The sequence below is a fragment of the Lampetra planeri genome, chromosome 5 (genome assembly GCF_965212315.1).
Source record: "Lampetra planeri chromosome 5, kcLamPlan1.2.h2, whole genome shotgun sequence".
NCBI lineage: Eukaryota > Metazoa > Chordata > Hyperoartia > Petromyzontiformes > Petromyzontidae > Lampetra > Lampetra planeri.
The window spans coordinates 4,715,611-4,739,463 of NC_136111.1; the positions used below are offsets into that span (position 1 = coordinate 4,715,611).

A 23,853-nucleotide genomic window follows, 5' to 3' on the forward strand; every position below is an offset into this window, starting at 1 on the left:
TCACGAAAGCTTCAAATCAAGATAAAAAAATAAATATGCAAAGTGAAAAATATGTTAGAGGTAATTTAATTGGGGGTCACAATACATCTGCACCACCCTGTATATTTGTTGCTATGTTTGATGATGACATAGGATAAAATAATTGACCATTTAACATATCCTCAATTAACAACATTAAATAACTTAATGTATCCTTAATTGTAATTATCGACGACATTATTTCCAAGAGTAAGAACGCGTTACATTTGTTGCACGCATTAAAATAACGAATCCATCGTGCGTTCGATTGTCAACAATATTACATAATTTATACGTTTAATATAAGCTTAGTGAATATTTTGCCACGTGTTGAACAGAAACTGTAAAAAGAATCAAACATAGCGAAACAAATATCGTGCCACGTAATTGGAGGCAGTGCGTTGAACTGGAGTTGTCGCAGCATTGGCGTGGTTATTTACTCATGAGCTGATGAGGTTTGTAATGAGCTGATGAGGTCCGTAATGAGCTGATCAGGTGGGTGATGATCTGGCCAGGTGGGTGATGATATGTCCAGGTGGGTGATGAGCTGATGAGGCGTGAGTCGACCTCTTCTATAAGTAAGGGTGGTGTGGCCGCCATAAGCTCCGTGTTCTTTGTAGTTTTTCGGTCCCAACTTCGTGGGCTGGGCCTCCGCTCTTGTTCCGTCCACTTGGCGCACACTCCTACGCCGGTGTGTTGTACCGCGTGTATGGAGAGTACAATTAGAAATCGGCATCCGCCAAGATTGATCCACTGCTGGATGAAGCCCCCCCCCCCCCCCGCATTGGTCCTGCCAATGTATCAATGCACCGAGCAACTGGCAAAGGAGCCGATTTATTCGCTCCATCTCCGTGGCGCGCGTGAACCCCTTGAGTTGCAGAGGGACTCTTTGCTGATTATGTTTTGTCCGTGCAATCAGTGGCGCAGTGGTCGGTGAACCGCGCTGCACAAACCGGGCAACCTACGTTCGATTCCAGGCCGTGGCTCATCTCGGAAATATCCAGGACCGTCTGCTTGGTCAATTCCACCTTAAATTAGTTATTTTGCGGCGTGTGAAACGTCAGGATTTTGATACAAATGCGATCAGACGTGGTTCTGACCACGCCACTCCTTCCCTCGTTTCTCCGTCGCGTCGACCTTAATAGGTGCTCGCTAACAGCACCTGTCCCCACAGTCGGCGTGCCTTACGCGTGGACTCTTTGTCGTGTGTTTGTGCGCCCGCAATGGTGTGACTGCGTCGCAGGTCGCAATGAAACGGACTTTTCTTCCAGCTTGGCCTGGAATCTGGATCTCCTGTCTCCTGGTCGCAAATGTCACCTCCGTTGGGACTTTCCCACACCTCGACCAAGGTACGCTGCCGCACTGCCGAGCGCTTTGTCACGCACCCAGTAAACTTACCAAAGTTTGTGCGCCAAGGTTGGCTAAACATCCTGGCAATGTGGTTCATTTTAATGATCGGCGGAGTTTGGGGGGAGTGCACGGGGGAACAAGCCTCCCCCCCCCCCAAACTGGACACCTTTATAAATGTATTTTCAATAGTTTGCAATTGATGATAATTATTAATTATATGCACCCGCAAATCCCAATGTGAGCGACAAAGCGAACCATCGTTTTAGCGGAGGACCCTTTGTGATTCAGTTAATTGCCTCTGGAGGTTTCAGCCGGGTTCCTGGTGCCTCCTGCTGGGCGCGTTGCGGTATTTGATTTTTCTGCATGAAGCCACTGTGCAAATCTTGCAGCTAAATGCATTGCCTTGTTTTCGTGGAGCTATTGAGGTCTCGCGATCAGGAATTTAAGCCGTGATCTCAGCATTCCATGACAATGAAAGTCCTCTTCATGAAGCTATTTTCTTATATGCCATTTGGCATCGTCACAGAAGATTTACTAAGGATCTTACTAAAGTTTAATGCCTCCGAAAGTACATGGTGACACGATGGCCCAAATTGTTGATCCTGGTGAACATTCAAGTAGTCGTCGATACTATTAAAGTTATACGTGTGCCACTTTTTCGGTAATTGCACTCGACTACAGCATCAAATGTAACATACTGTGTAAGTTGCAGATATTCACGTATTGCGCAATTAACCCATCCACAGCTAACATCAGCGGCGAGTGATTTTCTTTTTCAATCGGTCCTGCGATACTCCTAAACGAACGCGCACTGACCGTTGTGGCGAAGTATTGTTCAACACAACCCCAATGACCACTGGCATCGAAAGCCCTTCATCCAGCAGTGGATTGGCAAAGGGCTGTAAATTAATATTTTTTCAAATTATAATTACATGGAGCCTTGTCAGCATTGTGGAAACATCAGTCTCCATCGTAAATTGACATAACTGTTGCTACTATTTTCCTCCACCAATTCGTGGTTTCTTTGAATCCAGAATTATTTTGAAAGCGTTTCTACATTCTATTAAGACCTAATGTGCACGTGTTAAATGTGCAATGGTGTATGCGTGTGCGTGCCCTCCACAAATTCGGCAACTCGAAATGAATTCCTGGCCATGGCTAACGTCGGCGGAGAGATGTATCCGACCCTTGTGCTGCGTCTCCCGAATGTTTATCCTTTCTCAAATGACCACCTGGTATGGGGTGTCTACATCAACACTAGTGAGACACAGGCGGCTTGGGTGTTGTGCTGGTCATGCCCCACCCCTTTGTGTGCCGTGTGAATATTAACAGGTGCTCGCTAACAGCACGTGCCCCACCAATCTGTACGAGCATAGGAGGGATCTCATTCCTTGTTGCACTCCACAGATGATGAAGGCGTTTTCGGTGACCAACGGCCACTTGGACGGAGTGAAGAGATAGGTGCGTGTTGTGAAGATGAATGTGTTGTGTAATGCGTGTTTTCGGTGTGAAGCTACCTACATTTTTATGATGCTGTTGGTGAATGTGTTGGATTGCTGAGAGCAACTGTGGTGATCCAGATGATGATGTAGTTATGGCCAGGCCTTAATTTCAACCGGGTCTGTCTGGGTCACCACCCCGAAAATGCCTCTGCACCTGGCACACCACATGCAGTACATATCTTGCCAAGGCTGCGGATGCTGCTAATAAGGGGCCTACGCCAGTCTTCCGGCAATCTGGAAAATACTTGAGAATTGCAGCCCTGGTTATAGCAGGACGGTGAATTGTGGACGGACTGGCGAGACGATGCCATGCGTTGATGGGTGAATTTTACTTTATAGGTTTTTACGGTTGTGCTCCTGTTGCTGTTACGGTGTTTTCTGGTTATTTACGGCGTGTTTGGCATTGTCCGATGATTCACTCCATGTGCAGGGAGCTTCAGAAACTGAATGACATTTGAGGAATGACAGTGACATTCACTGAGCGATATTAGGTTCCTAAAAAAAGCTCCCAGCATGTGGGGGCGAAACATCTGACATTTTTGAACAACATTCGGTTCGACCTGAAAACGCTGCGGAAAGCTGTGGGTGGACTTTGTTTTACCGGTCCGAATTTCACCATCCTGCGGTATCCTCCGCCCCTCTGTCGACTTGGCAGGTGTCGCCGAGCTTGCGGAGAGCGCAGATGCGCTGGGTCCGATTGAGACCGTGAAGAACAGAACCAAGATTTTTCCCTCCCCAGGAATTCTCTACACAAGCCCCCAGCAATCTCCTCGGCACACCGTCACTCAGCCATATATCCACTCTGTCACCCAGCCATCGACGCATCCAGTCCCAGAGTCATCAGCTAATCCAATAGTCCTACACAATTCCACAAACTCAATCCCACATTCTTCCAGTATTCCAATCCCACAGTCCCCTTCGCATGCAGTCTCACAGTTTTCCACTGATCCAGACCCACAGTCCTCCACAAATCCAATAGTGCTTGCTTCCACGAGCTCCGCACCAAGGTCTTCCATGAACTCAGGACCACAGTCTACTTTTCCAATCCCAGAATCTTCCTCCACCAGCTCCGTCCCAGAGTCTTCCTCCACCAGCTCCATCCCAGAATCTTCCTCCACCAGCTCCATCCCAGAGTCTCCCATTAGCTCTGTCCCAGAATCTTCCTCCACCGGCTCCGTCCCAGAGTCTTCCATTAGCTCCGTCCCAGCATCTTCCTCCACCGGCTCCGTCCCAGAGTCTTCCATTAGCTCCATCCCAGAGTCTTCCTCCACCAGCTCCGTCCCAGAATCTTCCTCCACCAGCTCTGTCCCAGAGTCTTCCTCCACCAGCTCTGTCCCAGAGTCTTCCTCCACCAGCTCTGTCCCAGAGTCTTCCTCCACCAGCTCTGTCCCAGAGTCTTCCTCCACCAGCTCTGTCCCAGAGTCTTCCTCCACCAGCTCTGTCCCAGAGTCTTCCTCCACCAGCTCTGTCCCAGAGTCTTCCTCCACCAGCTCTGTCCCAGAGTCTTCCTCCACCAGCTCTGTCCCAGAGTCTTCCTCCACCAGCTCCGTCCCAGAGTCTTCCTCCACCAGCTCCGTCCCAGAGTCTTCCTCCACCAGCTCCGTCCCAGAGTCTTCCTCTACCAGCTCCGTCCCAGAGTCTTCCTCCACCAGCTCTGTCCCAGAGTCTTCCTCCACCAGCTCTGTCCCAGAGTCTTCCTCCACCAGCTCTGTCCCAGAGTCTTCCTCCACCAGCTCCATCCCAGAGTCTTCCTCCACCAGCTCCGTCCCAGAGTCTTCCTCCACCAGCTCCATCCCAGAGTCTTCCTCCACCAGCTCCGTCCCAGAATCTTCCTCCACCAGCTCTGTCCCAGAGTCTTCCTCCACCAGCTCTGTCCCAGAATCTTCCTCCACCAGCTCTGTCCCAGAATCTTCCTCCACCAGCTCTGTCCCAGAATCTTCCTCCACCGGCTCTGTCCCAGAATCTTCCTCCACCGGCTCTGTCCCAGAGTCTTCCTCCACGGACTCGGTCCCAGGGTGTTCCACGAACTCAACCTCAGAAGTTTCAACAAATTCCACATTGCCCCCTCCCACTCCCTCTGCTATTGGCACAAACTCCTCTCGCCACCAGCCACAGTACATGTTTAACGGCCACTCGATCCTGCGCGAGAGAACTCGGCGATACATCGACTACGGTAAGCTGGTAACGTGACCGGTCTCGCCGCATATATACGTGTAAGGCCCATTTGTCGATCCACTGCTGGATGAGGGCCCTCCCCATGCCGTGCAGGTCGTGGAGATCATCGTTTGACGGTAGCTTCACCACGCCGGTCGGTGCGGGTCAATGAAGGGGGGGGGGGGGGAAATATGTGCAATTCCGGGATTCAATCTCTGGCGGTGGACTCCTTTAAATCTGTAATGCCTTTTAATCTTCCATGGCAAAAATGATAAGCTTGCATGAGTAAAATGGTGATGTAAAGTTTGATTTCGCCAAAGAACTTCACACTTTCGTCACAACACTGCCTTAAAAAGGGAAAAAGTATGTGATGGGTGTGACAATTCAGGCAATGCCCCTTTGCCCTGAGGCCAGTAATCTGACCTGTGGCCTCTTTGGCCTCTCTGTGCTATGATAAAGGGCCATTGCCATAAACGTCGCCCTGTGAGTATTTAAATGTAATTTATACTTGTGCACTGTCAAGGGCAGTATCGCCAAATAATTTGTCTTGCGTCACCAAGCGATGGTGGCGGGGGAGGGGGAACATCAGTTGAGATGACATGAAATGTGAGCTTAATCGCACGTATCCTGGGTTAAGTCGTACATGTTTGACTTAAGAATCTCACATGTAAACAAAGTGTCACTCGCACATGACGATGATGATAATGACCAAGTTCCAGACCACGACTTTAAGCTCAACACGGGAGGAGAGACCCCCCAGAGGCCACGCAGGTAAAAAGGCAAGTGGGGGAAATGTACGGCCTAGGCCAGGAGGCGATTTTACGCAAAGGAGTGGTAGGAGTCTCTGGAATCGGCTGCCCACACCCGTGGTGTTGAAAACCGGATTCACTGGGAGGTTTTCACGAACCCATTCTGAGATTCTGGAATCGATTTGCCTGCTACGAACAACCGAGTCGGTCAGATTTGTGGAATGCCCCCTCCCCCGTATCGTTTGTAATCATTCGTTATGTTCATGTGTTCTCAAGTCTGAACGACAACAAACCTTAATTCCTTGTGAAGCCCCACAGTACCGCTCTCCACGTTCACCAATTTACCTATTTGCAAAACGCACATTGAATCGTTACATGCTGCGTGTACCTGATGGCCAAGCACGTTTTTCCATCGCTCAAATGGTTGCACATGCGAGCTTAAGTTCATTACTGAAACTTGGAAACAATTGTAGTTTATTCAGCCTTTGTTTATTTGGTGGGATTGACCTTTCGCTTTGTGCATTTGCAGGAATTTTGGATTTCGAAGTGCCAGGTAAGCACGCGTTTCTTTGCGAACAACTTAAACCTCAACCGCACATCATCTGGCCTCCAGATCTCAATCGTATGTTCTCAGATGGGTGACTTAATGCGAACGCTTGTGGCCGACTGCCCATCGGTGAACGAATGGAGCCATTCTGGCGAATTACCCGATGATGCTGGATGCAATTACCAGCGAAACGTCGTACTCAAAAAAGCTGTAAATGTTGTGGATTCACTCTTCAACACACCGGTGGGCTAAAGCGGTGAAATATTTGTCTTTTGTCAACGTGACACTTTTTTGCTGATTGGCCGTGTCAGGTGGTGGAGGGTTACGACACATTTATAAATAACGCTGTGTAACCCAAAAACGTTTATTACGAATATTATGAATGGAGCGGGCTTCGTCTTTGCTCTAGCAAGACATCCGAGGTGAATACTTTGCGCAATCGGTGTTACAAGACAATCACAATAAAATTGGTTAAAAGGACGACGGCAAGAATCTTAAAACGGATGCTTTCTTTGTTGGTTTGCGGTGGGTGCCGCACCAAGCAGCCAAGTGTGGCAGCCGCCCGTTCGAAGAGTTTGCAGGCATCGGACCCCTCCCGTCCGCCCCCGTCAACTTTGTCAGCCGCATTGTTGGGGGACGAAACTCTGAGCCTGGAGGGCAGCCCTGGCAGGTGAGGTGATGATCGGCTCCGTATTCCTCGCGTCGAACCAGCTGCTGGATGGACCTTGGTTTGGGGGGTAGGGGGGGTAGGATATCACTTGGCTTGCTCTCCCAGTTCTCATTGTGGCGGGTACTCGATTCCTGCAGTTGCCCGGTGGTGCGAGCAAAGACTCTTCGCAGGAAGTGGAACATGCCCAATCTCGGGTGCGAAAGAGATGTTTGTGTAGTGACGCAGATCAGAGACGGTAATAACTGGAGGCGCTTTTATTAAACAAGCGCCATCGGGATAATACGCACCCTACGTGGGTGCACGCTATTATTGTTATTAAGGCCGTTTATTGTCGGCGGCACTACTTAGAACAGTTGGTAGGCTTAATTTAGGAGCTTTCGTGACTGCAGGAATTATTCTTTGGTTCTTTTCGGTTAAGTCACGTCTAAAAATAAAATAATAAATTAAAATAACATATTACGACGTTTCGATTGCAACACAAGCAATCGTCATCAGGTATAAAAGAAATAGCAACAAAAATCTAACTAGAAAACTATAGTTTTCTAGTTAGAAAACTATAGTTTTCTAGTTAGAAAACTATAGTTTTCTAGTTAGATTTTTGTTGCTATTTCTTTTATACCTGATGACGATTGCTTGTGTTGCAATCGAAACGTCGTAATATGTTATTTTAATTTATTATTTTATTTTTAGACGTGACTTAACCGAAAAGAACCAAAGAATAATTCCTATAGTTTTCTAGTTAGATTTTTGTTGCTATTTCTTTTATACCTGATGACGATTGCTTGTGTTGCAATCGAAACGTCGTAATATGTTATTTTAATTTATTATTTTATTTTTAGACGTGACTTAACCGAAAAGAACCAACGAATAATTCCTGCAGTCACGAAAGCTCCTAAATTAAGATTGAACCACTTCTACGGGGAAGTTTTAAGCTTATCCTTTTTCTTTCTGGCAATTTGTTCTCTCTGCCTGTGTCCTCTCTTTGGATTTTTCACACTTAAAATTCTAACTTAGCAAATTTTGAAACACGTAATCAACCAGGCTATGCGTTAATTGTGTGTTAACCGACTCTCTGTGTTGTATTACATCACATTTCGATATTTTGCTAGGTTATTTAATTTTCGTGTGCCTGTCTCCTAATTTTCAATTTTGCGTGCCCGTTTTCAATTTTGCGTGCCCGTTCCACATTGTCATCTTACTTGCAACAGCAGTACGTTGCCGTACACTCATTGATATGCTAATTCTCTCTGCCCCCTCCCTCTCTCCGTCCCCGCCCCCCCTCTCTATATTTAAGGGACCGTCACAGAAACGACCCCTCTCTTTGTGCCGATTTGTGTCCTCTCTCTGTGTGCCGTTGTGATGTCTGTCTGCTTGTATGTCTGTCTATAGTTTTCTAGTTAGATTTTTGTTGCTATTTCTTTTATACCTGATGACGATTGCTTGTGTTGCAATCGAAACGTCGTAATATGTTATTTTAATTTATTATTTTATTTTTAGACGTGACTTAACCGAAAAGAACCAAAGAATAAGTTGGTAGGCTGTCTGACTAACAGCGCCCCGGGATGGTGGAGATGGTGACGACGACTAAATGGTGACAACGGACTTGAACAGCACAACGGGGTGGGGGGGGGCCTCTTACACTCCCAGCGTGGCCTTGCTCCGCCTTGGCCACGCCCCCTTTCTGGAACCTACCAGTGGGTTCACAAGGCTTCCCGATGGGCCCGTTCTGTTAACTTTCCCCTTTAGATGGACCCGTTCTGTGACCTTTCCCCTTTAGATGTCCCCCTCGTATTGATCGTGGCCTGCTGGCGTGAGTACTGCCGTACACCGCAGTTACCCTTTGCCTCCAGCACCCAGCGCTATACCACTACATATGTAATGTTTGGTGAGATTTGAACCACTTCATAGGTCGGGGGGGGGGGGGCAGTCGCGAGAAGAGGAAGGTTTTGCGCCTTGACCTGAACAGACGCAGGGTTTGGCAGGATGGATGGTCTGGGGGGAGTAAATTCCAGCTTGTGAGAAATATTGAGCACTTTACCGAAATAACCAAAGAGTATGGATTCCTGCAGTCACGAAAGCTTCAAATAAAGATTGAGCAAAGGTTTATTGATTTTTGCCAGAAAGTCGATTGGTCCAGCAAGCAAGGCGCTCTGTTGAACGTTCACACCGTACAGAGCCAACCGTGCTAATCGGAGGTGCTAGGTTGAGACTACAAACTAAACACAACTTCTAGATTTGAAGTTTTCGTGACTGCAAGGATCCATACTCTTTGGTTCTTTTGGTAAAGTCACGTAGATGAAAAATACAAATAATAATAAAAAATAATCAAATGAAAATAACTAAATTAAATCACGAAGTTTCAGAGGCAACACACGCTTCCCTCATCAGGTGGAACAGCAACAGCAAAATTACTGATTAGAAACGTCGTTATTTAATTTAGTTATTTTCTGTTTATTATTATTTTTTCATCTACGTGACTTTACCGAAAGAACCAAAGAATATAAACACAACTTGGTGTGGCAATGAAAACTGTTTAGCCAATGCATTTTTTTGAAAAATGTTTGAACAATTGGGCAAAACAGAACCGTACAGTACACGACTCTTCTTAAGGTCTACCTTGTGCTGTGTCGTCACGTGTAACCCAGGTTTCCCTAAAGCGTGGGTCGGCGCACTTCTGTGGAGGGACCATTATCGACACGAGATGGGTGCTCACAGCGGCGCACTGCATTCCCCCCAGGGACAGGTACTCGCCGACCGATCGCTTTCAGCTCGTCAAGCCATTGGGGGGAAAAGGCCCTCTATTTTTGGGGGTTGGTTGACCACGCTTTACCACACTTGACCACGCTTCACCACACTTGACCACCTGGCCATCCTCGCAGTGACTTTTGGCTTACCACTGAACAAAGACGGGGTCACTGCGTTGCGTGATTTCAGGTGCACTTGCGGCCGTTTCGAACACTTTTCCATCTGATATTAGGAAGCCCACTGGAGCTATGCACTTTTAAGTCTAGATTAACAACTTTCTGTAGAACTGCTTTTTATCACCAGGTGTAGAATGCGATGCGTTAACTGCTGCGCCATTACTCCCACACTTTAACAGTTAATGTTCATCGGCCATGATCGATCCACTGCTGGATGAATGAACGAACGCCTTCCCGATCCATTACCGCCATATCTCGTGGTCTGACGATGTAACAGCCAGTCCTAGTACCTACACACACGCTGATTTCATCTCCCCAGCTCTGTCGTAGACTTGGCCTACTTTTACACGCCGGCCAGATGTCTCAGAGGTGGAGTTACCCACACTTTACCCCACCAAATGTGGCCTTGTGATCGACTAACCGTGGTTTTAACACCTTTACAATCTTTCCTGTGCCATGTTGGCCTGACCGCCTTGCTCCCTTGTTCGGTGGACAGGAACTTCGAGAAGACGCTGAGCGTGGTGGTGGGTGAGTACGACATGGAGACGAGCGACGATGAGGAGCAAACGCTGCGAGTCTCCCGAGTGATCGTGCACCCCAAGTTCCGGCCGCTCAACCCGGTCAACAACGACGTGGCTCTGCTGGAGCTGACCAAGGACATTGTGTACGGTGAGGGAGAAACTGCCTCTTGGTTGTGAACTGTCATCCACGTGCACAAAACAATCCCTTTCGTTAACTTTCATTCATTTTACAGGTACACGTCGTGAACACCAAAAGTCGCCGTGTGGTTGCTTTGCTTAATTGGTGTGTGCGCGTGTCTTTTTGGGGAGTGGTGGCGCAGTGGTTTCCACGCCACGCTACTAACCCGCCGACCAGAGTTCGATTCCCGCTCAAGGCCAATACCGGTGATGCGTTGATGGATAATTTGAACCAGTGCTGGGCCCTCTCTCCTAAGGCCGAATCGGCCTTAAGTAAATACCTGGTGAGGTGTGTAAAATATCAGCACTGGGAAGACCAAGGTGGCTGAGCGTGGTGTTGGCCACCACCCACCCCCTTCGTGTGCCTTGCTGGCCTTCGTAGGTGCTACCCGTTGAACAGCACTTGCCCCAACAGTCGGTTAAAAGGCTCTTATGGAATTTCGTTGTCGTTGTGTTTTAGGGGTGATGGTGCAACCGGCGTGCCTCCCGTACCAGGACGAAGAGTTCATCGCGGGCACGCTTTGCACCGTGAGCGGCTGGGGGAAGATGCAAGAGGGTGAGGCCTAGGCTTTGGTGGGGGGGGGGGGGGCGAGAGAGAGGAGGGCTGCTGGGGTGGCTCAGAAGTCGGGGCGCTGAGCTTGATCGCGTTGAGAATCCCCTGGGTTCAAATCCAGGATTCGGCCACTGCCTGTGCTTCTCGAGGTGTCGCAAGTTGATGACCTCAGCCCGGTCGCCGATGGCACGTGTTGTGACCGGCCATAAGAAGGGGGATTCCTGCAGTCACAAAAGCTTCAAATCAAGACGTAAGACGGGGGGGGGGGGGGGTAATGTTGCAGTGAGTTTGTACGTGCCAAGTCATTGGCAGGACAACTTTGAAATGTGGCAAATGTTGGCCGTGAAGCTAGCCAGAATGCGTGTACATTTTTATGGTTAATATAATTAGCCATATTAACCTGGGGTGGGAGGGGACCCGAACCGGGAACGTCTACAACAAACGGAGAACTTTTTACCGTTTGGCCACGTCACCGCCCATTCATCATGTCATTGTGTGGGGAGTGGTGGTGTAGCGGTTAGCGCGCTGCTCTACAGACCCGGCCACCCGAGTTCAATTCCCGCTCACTACTGACACCAGTGACGATTATCTGAACCACTCCTGTGCCTCCCCTAGGTCGACTCGGCCTTAACTGAGTACCTAGTACAGTATCTGTAATCGTGTGCACTGAGAAGACAAAGGCGGCCACGGGTGGCCCTGTCTGCCCAGCACCAATGAAGGTCGCCGTGGCGACCTTCATAGGTGCTCGCGAACAGCACTTTCCCAAATCGGTCTGTTAAAGGCTTTACGGTGTGGGTGTGGGGGGGTATCTTTTGCCTTTTCCCCTCCAGAGGGACAGATGCCCAGCATACTGCAGGAAGTGTCCCTGCCCTTGCTCGACCCGGAGCTGTGTGCACGCGTGCTCGCAGGCATGCACCTGCCCGCGATGGACCGCACCATGCTGTGCGCCGGCTTTCCCAACGGGGGCCGGGATGCCTGTCAGGTGGGAGGGGCGGTGGGTGGGGGAGGGGCGGTGGGGGGTGGGGGAGGGGCGGTGGGGGAGGGGGGACGGGGGGAGGGGGGGGACGGGGGGAGGGGGGGGGACGGGGGGAGGGGGGGGACGGGGGGAGGGGGGGGACGGGGGGAGGGGGGGGACGGGGGGGGGAGGGGGGGGACGGGGGGGGGACGGGGGGGACGGGGGGGACGGGGGGGGACGGGGGGAGGGGGGGGGACGGGGGGGAGGGGGGGGACGGGGGGAGGGGGGGGACGGGGGGAGGGGGGGGGACGGGGGGAGCCAAGGGCAGTGGGAGGAGAATATTGAACCATATTCTTTGGGTGTTTCGGTAAAGCCACGTAGATAGAAAAAATATAATAAAATAATACAAATAATATCACGACGTTTCGATCACAACACAAGCAATCGTCATCAGGTGAGAGCTGCTGAGATAGGAAAAAATATATTATAATATTATTTTTATTATTTTATTATATTTGTTCTATCTACGTGGCTTTATCGAATGACCCAAAGAATATGAATTCCTGCAGTCACGAAAGCTTTAAGTCAAGATTTAATATTGAACCAGTGCGTAGCGTGGGTGGCATGGGCCCTGGTACCCATTTCACCTTTATTATTTAGAAAGAACCATCTATGGGGTGTTTTTTTTTATTATGTTGCTGCTTGGAATTTCCACGTGATGGGCCGCTTCGTTGAGCTTTCATTTGTGGCTGGGTGGCTTCTGAAAACCAAACTAATAGCTCGGTGGGGATTACCTGGCAAGATACAAAACTAGTTTGGTTTTATTTCAAATATATTTGTAAGTGATTTTTTTACCTTTCCTGTACTTGACACTCCTATCATGCCTTCCTAATGATGTAATGTTCTTACTCGCCCTTATGGACATCTGTGAAAAATAGCTTCATAGCTCATCGGATTCTTCCAGTATAACTAGATATTCTGATTCTGAGCTCCCCTACCCCCCCCCCCTCTCTGCTATCCTCTGTAGCCCGGTGCCTGGGCCCCTACATCTGTCCATGTGTGTCCATCTGTCAGTAGCGTGGGGTTCACAAGAACGCTTGTATTGATGAGCCCAATAAACTAAATTTATAATTGTGTTGCTAGGGGGGAAAAACAGGCTTATCAAAGGGTAGCTCACAATCGGAAGGCACAATCATTACAATAATTGTTATTTGCAAATGTGCAAACCGTACTGCTCAAAGACTTCTGCCGACAAAGCTTTGTGGGGGAGCAATCCAGAATCCATGCGTATGCACGGTTTTTCCTCTTTTTTGCAACATTAATGGCTTTGAAGCGGCCATGTTAGAGGTTGGGATGTCTGCGTGTGTGGTTGGCCAGCGATGGTGTAGCGATTACTGCGCTGCACTACGAACCCGGCGACCAGAGGTCAATTCCTGCTCACGGTCAATACCCAGTGACGATTGTCTGAACCGGTCCTGGGCCTCTCCTAGGTCGACTCGGCCTCAAAATGAGTACCTGGTGCCACTAGGGAGACGAAGTGGTCGGGCGTGGTGCTGGCCACCCACGTGCACCGGTGGTGGGTGGCCTTCGTAGATACTGCTTGATTAACAGCACTCGCCCCAATAGTCTACTAAGGGCTACACGGGGGATCTTTGTCTTTGTGGTGGGGATCCAGGGGGACTCCGGGGGTCCCTTGGTGTGCCAGCGCCCGAGTGGCGCGTGGAGCCTACACGGCGTGGTCTCGTGGGGGGTCGGGTGCGCTCGGGGCTGGGCCGGGGGTGCGGGGGGTGCGGGGGGGGGGCCCGGGCGGCCGTGACGCCACACGGCAGGGCACCCCGGGCATCTTCGCTCGCGTCGCCAACTTCCTGCCATGGATCCAGCAGCACATGGATGGCGGTGGGTGGGATCGTGGTGTGACGATGGGGAGGGGGTCATGGCGGACACATGGGGGGGGGGGCGGTGGGGGATGTTCCCAGGGTGGCTCTCGGGCGAAAATGTGTTTTGGCATATTCGCAAATAGTTACTTTTAGCACTGGTTTGTCTTTTTATTCGTGATTTGTTTTTAATTTATCACAAACAATTGAGCGTTCATTTTATTAATTGTTTTTGTCATTAAACAAAAGGCCAAATACAACGATGAACCCGGGGGCCAGGTGCCCTGGGAGTAGGGAACCCTACTTAGGTAGCGGGCAATGATCGGGAGCGTGGTATGTTTAAGGGAGGGGAGGATGAGCTATCAAATATTTTCTAAAAACCTAAATATTCGCCGTTCCTGCAGCCAATACCGTCCTGTAGATGTAACCTGCTCTGCACGGTGTACACCACACACCCGTTTGTCTCGTTGCACATCTGCTCCATTGTGCCCACAAAAACAGTTGTGTAACGGAGTTGATCGTGTTCTTGTGTCGCAGGTAGCAGAGGAAGAAGTAATCTCGGTGAGTGCTTTCGAGCGAATTCGTTCGACGATAAAAGCGTGCGAGGGTGACTGATGTTTCAAATCGGATGGCCATCCACGGGGTGAAAAGTACTGAACTGTGTGCACTGTCGCCTGATATTGGTGTGCCGCCTTTCACAAAGTCGACACCTTGCCAATTTGACAGCAGCATGGCAATTGTTTTTTTTTTTAATGATGGGTGGGCCAGTATATGTGATCCACGAAGGGTCTTTGAGTGGCCTGCCAATTTATGGCCTGCCAGGAGAAGATGGGAGAGATCTCATGCCCTTGCCATGTTCTACGTCTGTGTTCGTGGTACACGTGGCCTGCTGCACCGGGCGCTGAAACGTGACCTGCAACACGTGCTAATATGTGTGAACATTTTTCACATTGATGTAGCCGCCCATGCTAATCGGCGATGTGGGCACATTGTAAAATGTGGCCTGCTGGAAAATGTCGTCTAAGAGCTCTGGAAGTGTCCCACTCATCTTGATTAATGCCATGCTTCGCGGTTTAACCATTTGGAAATATTATGGGCTTTTCATAAATCCTTGCTCTGCACCCCCCCCCCCCCCCCCCCCCCCCCATTTTGCTCTCGACTCCAGGGAACTGCAACGCGACCGGCGTGGTCCTGACGGGAGAGTCGGGAACCCTCGCCTACCCTGTCCCAGACAACACTACCTACCCTGACAACACGTGAGCTTTTGGCTCGGGGGTCTGGTCCTGTGTTATTGTTGGTTTGTGGTGGTTGCCGCGAGCGTTCGACACTTCACTTGGCCTCAAAGTGCACATATCCTGGCACAAGCGCTGTGGCGACATCACTGCCGCTTTGTGACGAATGGCGGTTACTGCTGCTGCTGCGGCGGCGTGCGCGCCTGCAGATTCTGCGTGTGGACGGTGCAGGTGCCGGCAGGCAAGTCGATCGTGCTCACGTTCACGCGGTTTGACCTGGAGCCGCACGTCAGCTGCGAGCTCGACCACCTGGCCGTGTACACGGACATCGACGTCTACTCGGGTACCCCCCCCCCCTTCTCCCCCCCCCCCCCCTCTGCCGCACTCTCACGCTCGGCCTGCGGCAGTCGTCGACCCCACGCTCGTCAAACCGCGTGGCGCTGCGAAATTCCCTCGTCGACGACTGCCTGTGCTTGGTATATGCTCGGGAGTACTAAATAATGCTGTTGTGAATGTCCACGTGATGAGCCGCTTCGTCGAGCTATCATTTGTGGGCAAGGTTGCTTCTGAAAAAATAAGTTGAATCCTTGATGGGCTTTACCTGGAAAGATACAAACATTGTTTAGTTTAATTTGTATTTTAAGTGATTTGACTCCCTTTCCTATTCTTTGCACTCCTATCGTTATAGCTCATCGGGGGATTCCTCCAGTATAAATACATATTCCGATTCTGGATGTTGGTGGTGGTGAACCGTGTGTGTGTGTGTGACCGATGGGGAGCGGTGGTGTAGCGGTTAGCACGCTGCGCTATGAACCTGGCGACCCGGGTTCGATTCCTGCTCACGGCCAACACCAGTGACGATTATCTGAACCGGTCCCGGGCCTCCCCTAGGTCGACTCGGCCTCAAATGAGTACCTGGTGCGGTGTGTAAACATTGCCACTAGGGAGACAAAGGCGGTCGGGCGTGGTGCTGGCCACCCACCTCCTCGTGTACCGTTCCAGCCTTCATAGGTGCTCTCTAACAGCACTTGCCCCCTACAGTCTGTTAAGGCTATACGGGGGATCTTTGCCTTGTGTGTGTGCGCACTCGCAGGCCGCTTCTGTGGCACGTCGCTGCCAGTGCCCATCGTGATCCACTCCAACCAGACGACCCTGAAGTTCGTCTCGGACAAGAGCACGGGCGGGAGAGGCTTCTCTCTGCACTTCGCAGCCGTCGACCCGAGTTCCCTGCCGTGTGAGTGCCAGAGGGGAGGGGGCAGGGCAGCACACGGGGCATGGCTGTGTGGGGGGGGGGGGCAGTGATGGGCCAAGTCAAAATCTGAATATTTATACTGGACGAATCCGATGAGCTGTAAAGCTCTTTCACAGACGGCGAATTGGGGGCGGGTAAGAACGTTACAAGGGCAACAATACTAAAGCATGGTAGTAGTGTAAAATACAAGTTGGTTTGCATTTGAATTCTGTTAAGAGTGGTTGTTTCATAGCCCGTATGTAAGAAGTGGTCGGAAAACCACGGCCAATGTTGGGAACGGTCCTTAGAATTTCCACGTGAAATCGCTGGACAAGTGCAGACTCGTGGGGGTTATTTGACCATACTTCACGCTGGTCGGTGCGAGTTGGTGATGGGGGGGGGGGCATAGAAGTACAGTACAGCAGTTGATTTGTCTTTGTACCCTAGTGATGCCCACCACAACGCCCCATCCTCTAACACGCCTGTTGAATGCACGTCGGCCACCCGTCGTCTTCGCTCTATCCAGGCTCAACTCTGCTTAACGTCTGACATCTGCTCAGATCGGCTGTTCCCAGTGATTCGGTCATGAGCCCGAGAGAGAGGCCCTTCGCTGCAGGCGCTTGGTGGATTGTTGCGTTGTTGTTGCATTGCCCAGACCGTGAGATGATTCTCGGCTATGGGGGGGGGGGGGGGGGCCTTCATCCAACAGTGGATAGATCGTGACTGATGATGATGCTCGTCCCTTGGCGTAAGTTTACATTGGCTAGGAGTGTGGTGTGTGTGTGCGACAGTGGGGAGCGGCAGTGCCAAGCGGTTAGCGCGCTGCGCTACGAACCCAGGGGGGGGGGGGGACCCGAGTTCGATTCACGCTCGTGGGCCAACACCAGCGACGATTAATCTGAACCGGTCTTGGGCCCTCCCCTAGGTCGACTCGGCCTCAATTTGCATACCCGGTGCGGTATGTAAACATTGCCGCTGAGGGGGGCGGCCGGGCGTGGTGACTGTCCAACCCCCCGACCCCCCTTGTGATTCGGTGCGGGGCCTTCATAGGTGCTCGCCTATAACGGCAGTCTGTTAAAGGGCTATACGGGGGTGAGGTGTGTGTGTGGGGGGGGGGATTCTTTGTCTCTGTCTTTGTGCGCCGGTGCTATCCCTCGGTGTCCCGGCGCGCTGCGAGAGAAGTCTCCGGCTGCGGCAGCCTCGCCGTGCTGCGGCGCGAGGGGGAGCTGCAGTCCCTCAACTACCCCCGCGGCGGACGCCCGGCGGCCACCCCGGGGGGGGTCACGTGTCGCTGGCTGCTCCACGCACCTCGTGGGAAGCGCCTCCAGGTGCGCGACTCCACGGCAAACCCCCCACCCCCCCCCCCGGTGGCGGTGGGCACGCAGTTGGGGAGGGGGGGGGTGTTTTTGTGTTGGGGTCGTCCATAAATGACGTCACGCACCTAGGGGGGGGGGGGGTCAGACATTTGTGACGATCTTCTTGGCTCTTTCGGTAAAGTCACGTAGAAGGGAAATAATAAAATAATACAAATAAAACATACTAAAATAATTCTCACGACGTTTCGGCCACAACGCAAGCAGCCGTCCTCAGGTGAAGACCAGGTCTGTCAGGGAGACAGCGTCTGAATGTCGAAATTTGTGACGATGTGTGACGAGTGGGGGGGGGCGGTTTGAGAAATGTGACGTCACGTCAAAATGCGCAACTTTATATATAGTCAACACGTTCTACTTAGTTAGACTTTTTAATGAATGTTTTCTCCTACAACATCAGAGTGCAGCGCCACATTAAATACGCGCTACAATGACAATAGTTTAAAGCGATTTGAAGCATGTTTTATTTTCAAAATGGAAATATGGTTTTGGGGGGGGGGGGCAGAGCTTTGTGACGTCATATTTGACGTCACAAAATAGCGTGACGTAATTTATAGACGGCCCTCTACTAAGACAACGGGCACATTTATATGTTGCTATGCTGACGCGATCTCACCCCCTCCACCCCACCCAAACAAAAACCTGTATGGATGATATTGGTCGAGAAAGCCTTGCTATGTATTTAAACTAACAACATAAATTATCTAGACTGGAGGAATCCGATGAGTTATGAAGCCTTTTCACGGATGTCTAGTAAGGGAGGTGCACGGGTTGAGATCGTTATAACAACAATCCATTACAAACACACGATAGGAGTTCACAGTATAGCAAAGGTCAACAAATTGCTTAAATATACAAATAAAACAAATATTTTTTTACCACCCAGCTGCTTTATAGTTATATCAGAAGCGACCTGACCCACAGTGATGGCTCGATGAAAGTGGCTTATCGTGTGGATAATTATATAGCGGCCAAAATGCTGTGAATCTATGCTGATTCTAAAATATTGAGGGAGAAAAAACAGGAGGTCCCAGAGAAAAAATACACCCCCACTACGAGAGAGACCTGCACACTCCAAATATACAGCAGGCGCTAAAAGTCGGGGTCGAACCCACAACCTCCTGTACACCCAGCGAGGTAGTTGACACTGGCGCCTTGTGTGCCTCCCCAGCAAGGAGGGACAGATTTGGGTTCGATTCCTGACTCGGGCACCTTGTGTGCAATATGTAAGTTCTTTCCCTCTTCTGCATGAGGTTGCCTCCAGGTTCTCTGGTTGCCTCGCCAAACTTAACAAAAAGAAAAACAATGAAACCGGTATTGGCCAAAACATCCAAATGCTGCAAAATTACTCCTTTGAGATAGATTGCACACAGCAGCAGCAAGATTGACCCCCCCCCCCCCCCCAGCTGCCAAACACGTGGCAGGACTCTTTCGAAGAGGGGAGGAGGCTCATCAAGAATAGAAGAAAAGCGTTTGCATGGTTTTGGGGTTCTATTTTTTTGCCAGTTGTACGTGCAGAGCATGGCTCAATCTGGATGGGCGGGGGGGGGGTGCGGTTGGATGGACACAATGGCACGTGAGCGATAACTAAATCCACCGTCCCTAACAAACAAATCCACCGTCCCTAACAAACAAACATCCACCGTCCTCCACAGCTTCGCTTCACGGACTTTGAGCTGGCCTCGAGCCCGAACTGCACGTACGACTACGTCGCTGTCTACGGCGACGTGGAACGCACGCTTCAACTCGGTGAGTTTGTGTGTGTGTTTGGGGCGTGCGCGTGCATACGTGTGCGTGCATACGTATCTACGCGCGTGTGTGTTTTTGGAGGGGGGGGGCGGCAGGATGTGGGTGGAAGCGGCGACGCTGTGGCTTCTTCTGGGTAACGTGTTCGGTACGGAAAGGGCAGAGTTTCTCTCTTGCGAGCTGTGAAGCGGAGGCTGGAGGGGTGGGAATCCAGGACACGGCAGGCTCGCTTGACACACGGGGAGGGGAGGTCACGACGATTTGGCTTCTCGGCTCGGGTTTAAAATTCGCGTTTTTGATGCCGTTCCACGCAGAATTACAGTTATGAAGTAAGCTCAATAGCAGGCAACAACATAGTTGCCCTGCGTGTGTTTTCTTTGTGCTCGGAGTCTGGCTTCGAGATGTTTACATGGCTGGTGACCAGTTTTGAGGGGGGGCTGTGCCCTTGCAGTATCAGCGTTCGCCACCCAACGCCAAATGCTCCTCAGCTCTCGTACCTCCATGCCTCCGTCAGCTCCCCCTGTTCTCTTGTTGTCTACTGCCTGTGTGCAGTGCCAGATTGAGCTAGTGCGGGGCCTGTCGCATATATATATATATTTTAAAACACAAATATTTAAACACTTTTTTTACTTGTATAGTAAAGTAATTGTGTGTTTTCATTTGCTATGCAGACATAATACGACAAATCACTAACCTTAAAACACCCAGTCGTTCATCAAAGTTGAAGGCAGTATAGTACTATAGTCATAGAGCAAGTGCAGAATCACTGTCCCCCCCCCACCCCCCCCCCCTTGTGTTCCCCTTGCACTTCGCAGCCAAATTGTGTGGGGCGGGGCTCCCGCCGCCCGTGTTGAGCCCCGGGGAGACGATGAGCGTGGTGTTCGCGTCCGACCACGAGAGCTCCCTCAGAGGCTTCAAGGCCACGTTCTCGTTCCTCGCGCCAGGTGCGTCGGGCGCCCCCCCCCCCCCTACCGCATCCCCCCTTGTCGCACCCCCCCTTGTCGCACCCCCCCCTTGTCGCACCCCCCCTACCGCTCCCCCCCCTGCCACCCCCCCCCCCTTGCCGCACCCCCGCTTCTCACCACGTCGCTCCTATGGCAGTTGTCTAAAAACTCAGAATTTCGTTGTAAGGGCCCCGTGGTGTTGAGCGGAGTCTACAACTTGTTTTCTCTCTGCTATGAAGAAGCAGTACCGTTGTCCGACATTCCACCCCTATAGCTTTCCCATTTGAAAGCAAATTATTTCGGTGATCGGTAAGGAACTCGTGACGCAAAGTATTTCACCGGACCTCGTAGACGTAAATGCCCTTATTGCTACGTGCGCACGTGTGTGAGTGAATGCTGTGGTGTTTACAAGTGTGCACTCGTGCCCCAACGTGTGTGCCTGTGTGGATACGCGATTGTCCCCCCCCCCCCACTAGAAGAGGCATCTGCTGCTGCATCGGCAGAAGCGAGCGTGGACTCTGCGTCACCGACACCGCCCTTGCCTACGCTCCGCCCTGTGCCTCTCGGTACCGCAGATCCACAACCTCGGACTCTCCCGCCCGCTTAAGACGCGCACACACCAGCGGTGATACGCGCTCCCCTCCGGAGACACCCAAGCGCTCTGTGTGAGCCTGCACATCTCGGAATAAAAATCAGAATTTTTATTTCTCCTGGAGGAATCCGATGAGCTGTCAAGCTCTTCACAGTTGTCCAGTTAGGGGGGTGGGTTGGCAAGTCAAGTAGGGTGGGTAATCTTGGGGAGGCCCTCGTCCAGCAGTGCATTTCCACAAAGGGTTGTGTGCGTCAAGAGCACAAACCATCACGCGAACCCCGGTCATCCTCGCAGCGGCTTTTGGCAAACCATTGAAGAAAAACGGTTACCGCATCGCGCGCTTTCAGATGCGCTTCTGCGGCCGTCTGGAATGCTCTTCCTTCCAATATTAGGAAGCCTCTGGGGCTATGCACTTTTAAATCGTCTAAATTAAACACTCATTCCTTTAACAACTGCTTTTTGTGTTTAGTTTGTCGTCCGTTCTCCCCGCACCTCCGATTATCGCGGTAGGGCTACGTACGGTGCGAAAGAAGTTTAAACCGTGTGTGCGTGCGTGCGCCTCCATTCCCACCACCCGCACCGCCAGTGGTGCGGTGCGCAGCACGCCTACACATTGCGGCGTCGGTGACGTGAAAACCGTGGTGTGTGTGCGCCTCCATTCCCACCACCCGCGCCGCCAGTGGTGCGGTGTGTGGCACGCCTACACATTGTGGCGTCGGTGACGTGAAAACCGTGGTGTGTGTGTGTGTGCGCGTCTGTACCTCCAACCCCCGCACCGGCCAGAGTCGTGCGGCGTGGCCCCCGTGTCACCGCACGTGTCGGCGCGCGTGCTCGGCGGCGAGGAGGTGCGGCCCCACTCGTGGCCGTGGACGGCGAGCCTGCGCCTGCTGGGCGACCACGCGTGCGGCGCCGTCCTCGTCCACCCGCAGTGGCTGCTCACGGCCGCCCACTGCTTCCGAAAGTAACGGCCGCTGCGCGAGTGTTGGGGGGACGCGGAGGAGGAGTGAAAGCGCGGTTGTGTTCGTGGCGGCGTGTGGGGTGGGAGGAAAGGGGGGATTTTTAACGCTGTATTTGGAGTTTGCATTTCTGCGTGGATTTTTTTTGTCTCTGGGTCCTCCTCCGGTTTCTCTCTACATTTTCGAACCGTGCATTGAGATGAGATGATATTGATGCTACAAATGTCTACGTAATGAGTCACTTTGTTAAGCTATCGTTTGTGGCCATGTCACTTCTGAAAAAGAAGCTCCGTGGGTTTCACCTGGTAAGAAACAAATACGTTTTATTTATGATAATTTCGTTTTTTTACCCTTCCTATACTTTGCACTCTTATCGTGTTTTTGTATTGTTTTGTTGTAACGTTCTGACCCAATGCCCTTACGAGCCAACTCCCGAATTTCTCAATGCGCCGCTGCGGTTACAAGTAGGTGCTCGTTTAACGGTGCGTCTGGGCAACTTGTTGCGTGGTTTCTTTTGTGCAGCATGCGTTACCCCCTGTACTGGGAGGCGCTGCTGGGAGATCACGACCGGACCCAGCAGGAGCCTACGGAGCAGGTGTGCGAGGGGGGGGGGAGGGGGAGTGCGCACGCGCAATCGTACAAAAACGATCGTCATCTCGCACCCAAACTCGCCCTCTGTTTTGTGTGTTTTAAAATCCTCTACCGAACTCACCCCCGTCCCTCTACCCCTATCATCTTGCTCTACTTCCCCGCCCCTCCTGCACACTCTCTCTCTGCTCTGACATGCACATGCATGCGAGGAGCAGTGGTGGGCGTAGCGATTAGTGCACTACACCAACAGCCCTTGCCTGACTAGTCTCTGTACGACTCGAGGTGGGGGGGTGGAGTGGGATGTTTCTCTCGTGGCTTTTTCCGCGTGAAAGACGCGCAGGGTGTCTCTCGTCCTGTGCCACGAGCGCTACAACGAAACCACGGCGGACTACGACGTGGCGCTCGTGCGACTCGCGTCGCCGGCGCAGCTGGGCGACGCGGTGCGGCTCGCGTGCCTTCCGGAGGCGGCGCGGGACGTGGCGCCGTCGTCCGTGTGCGTCGTCACGGGCTGGGGCGCGCTCGTCCAAGGTGTACCCCGCGTGGATTTCATTCATTCATGAATGCTTTCCAGTGGAGGTTGATGGTTTGGCTCGAGTCTTGCAGCCTTCCGTCTACCCCCGACTGCTTCGTGACGGTATCGATGTGCTCGCGCGCAATCGCGGCTCTTGAAATCTTCAGTTTTGTACTGATTTAGAGAAAAATAGCTTGTTATTTTTGGTTACCGACTCCTGATGACGCTGTGCCGTGTGGTTTTTAGGTGGCCAACACCACGCCCGGCCGCCTTTGTCTCCCAAGTGACAATGTTTACACGTGCTCATCCTGCCGCGTCGAGCGTATCTTTGTCGTTGCGAATTAAAGGGCACCGAGAGGGACGACCGCCGTGCAAAAACGACTTCACTGCTCCCATCCTCCCCATCCCCACCACCCCTGGCTGTGCCCACCGTGCTCGCGAACCCCCCTCCCCCCGGCGCCTAGACGGGGAGCCGGCCGAGCGGCTCCAGCAGCTGCAGGTCCCCGTGCTGGACTCGGCGCTGTGCGAGCGGGAACACTACCCGCGCCATCCCGGCGGCATCTCCGCCCGCATGCTGTGCGCGGGGTTCCCATCCACCAGCAACAAGGACACGTGCCAGGTACGCACGCGCATGAAAAGACAAAGGATTCCCCCCCCCACCGCCTTTGTGGCCTTTTGACGGACTGTTG

At 51.8% G+C, this 23,853-nt stretch overlaps 1 protein-coding gene across 1 annotated transcript in view; it reads left to right on the forward strand.

Moving 5' to 3' along the window:
* Window positions 1–566: 566 nt before the first annotated feature.
* The window catches only part of LOC144718707 (ovochymase-like), a 37,286-nt gene continuing 13,999 nt past the window's right edge, over window positions 567–23,853 (forward strand). Inside the window, exons 1-24 of the mRNA XM_078594176.1 lie at window positions 567–709; window positions 1,262–1,367; window positions 2,776–2,829; window positions 3,526–5,043; window positions 6,303–6,326; window positions 6,866–6,990; window positions 9,636–9,733; window positions 10,408–10,580; window positions 11,070–11,165; window positions 11,993–12,144; window positions 13,793–13,889; window positions 13,930–14,013; window positions 14,529–14,552; window positions 15,157–15,247; window positions 15,433–15,566; window positions 16,317–16,457; window positions 17,637–17,782; window positions 19,480–19,573; window positions 20,386–20,514; window positions 20,991–21,080; window positions 21,890–22,067; window positions 22,585–22,657; window positions 22,986–23,181; window positions 23,629–23,783. Coding sequence (XP_078450302.1) covers window positions 569–709; window positions 1,262–1,367; window positions 2,776–2,829; window positions 3,526–5,043; window positions 6,303–6,326; window positions 6,866–6,990; window positions 9,636–9,733; window positions 10,408–10,580; window positions 11,070–11,165; window positions 11,993–12,144; window positions 13,793–13,889; window positions 13,930–14,013; window positions 14,529–14,552; window positions 15,157–15,247; window positions 15,433–15,566; window positions 16,317–16,457; window positions 17,637–17,782; window positions 19,480–19,573; window positions 20,386–20,514; window positions 20,991–21,080; window positions 21,890–22,067; window positions 22,585–22,657; window positions 22,986–23,181; window positions 23,629–23,783 — 4,119 coding nt within the window. The 5' untranslated portion in view covers window positions 567–568. The remainder of the gene's footprint in view (window positions 710–1,261; window positions 1,368–2,775; window positions 2,830–3,525; window positions 5,044–6,302; window positions 6,327–6,865; window positions 6,991–9,635; window positions 9,734–10,407; window positions 10,581–11,069; window positions 11,166–11,992; window positions 12,145–13,792; window positions 13,890–13,929; window positions 14,014–14,528; window positions 14,553–15,156; window positions 15,248–15,432; window positions 15,567–16,316; window positions 16,458–17,636; window positions 17,783–19,479; window positions 19,574–20,385; window positions 20,515–20,990; window positions 21,081–21,889; window positions 22,068–22,584; window positions 22,658–22,985; window positions 23,182–23,628; window positions 23,784–23,853) is intronic.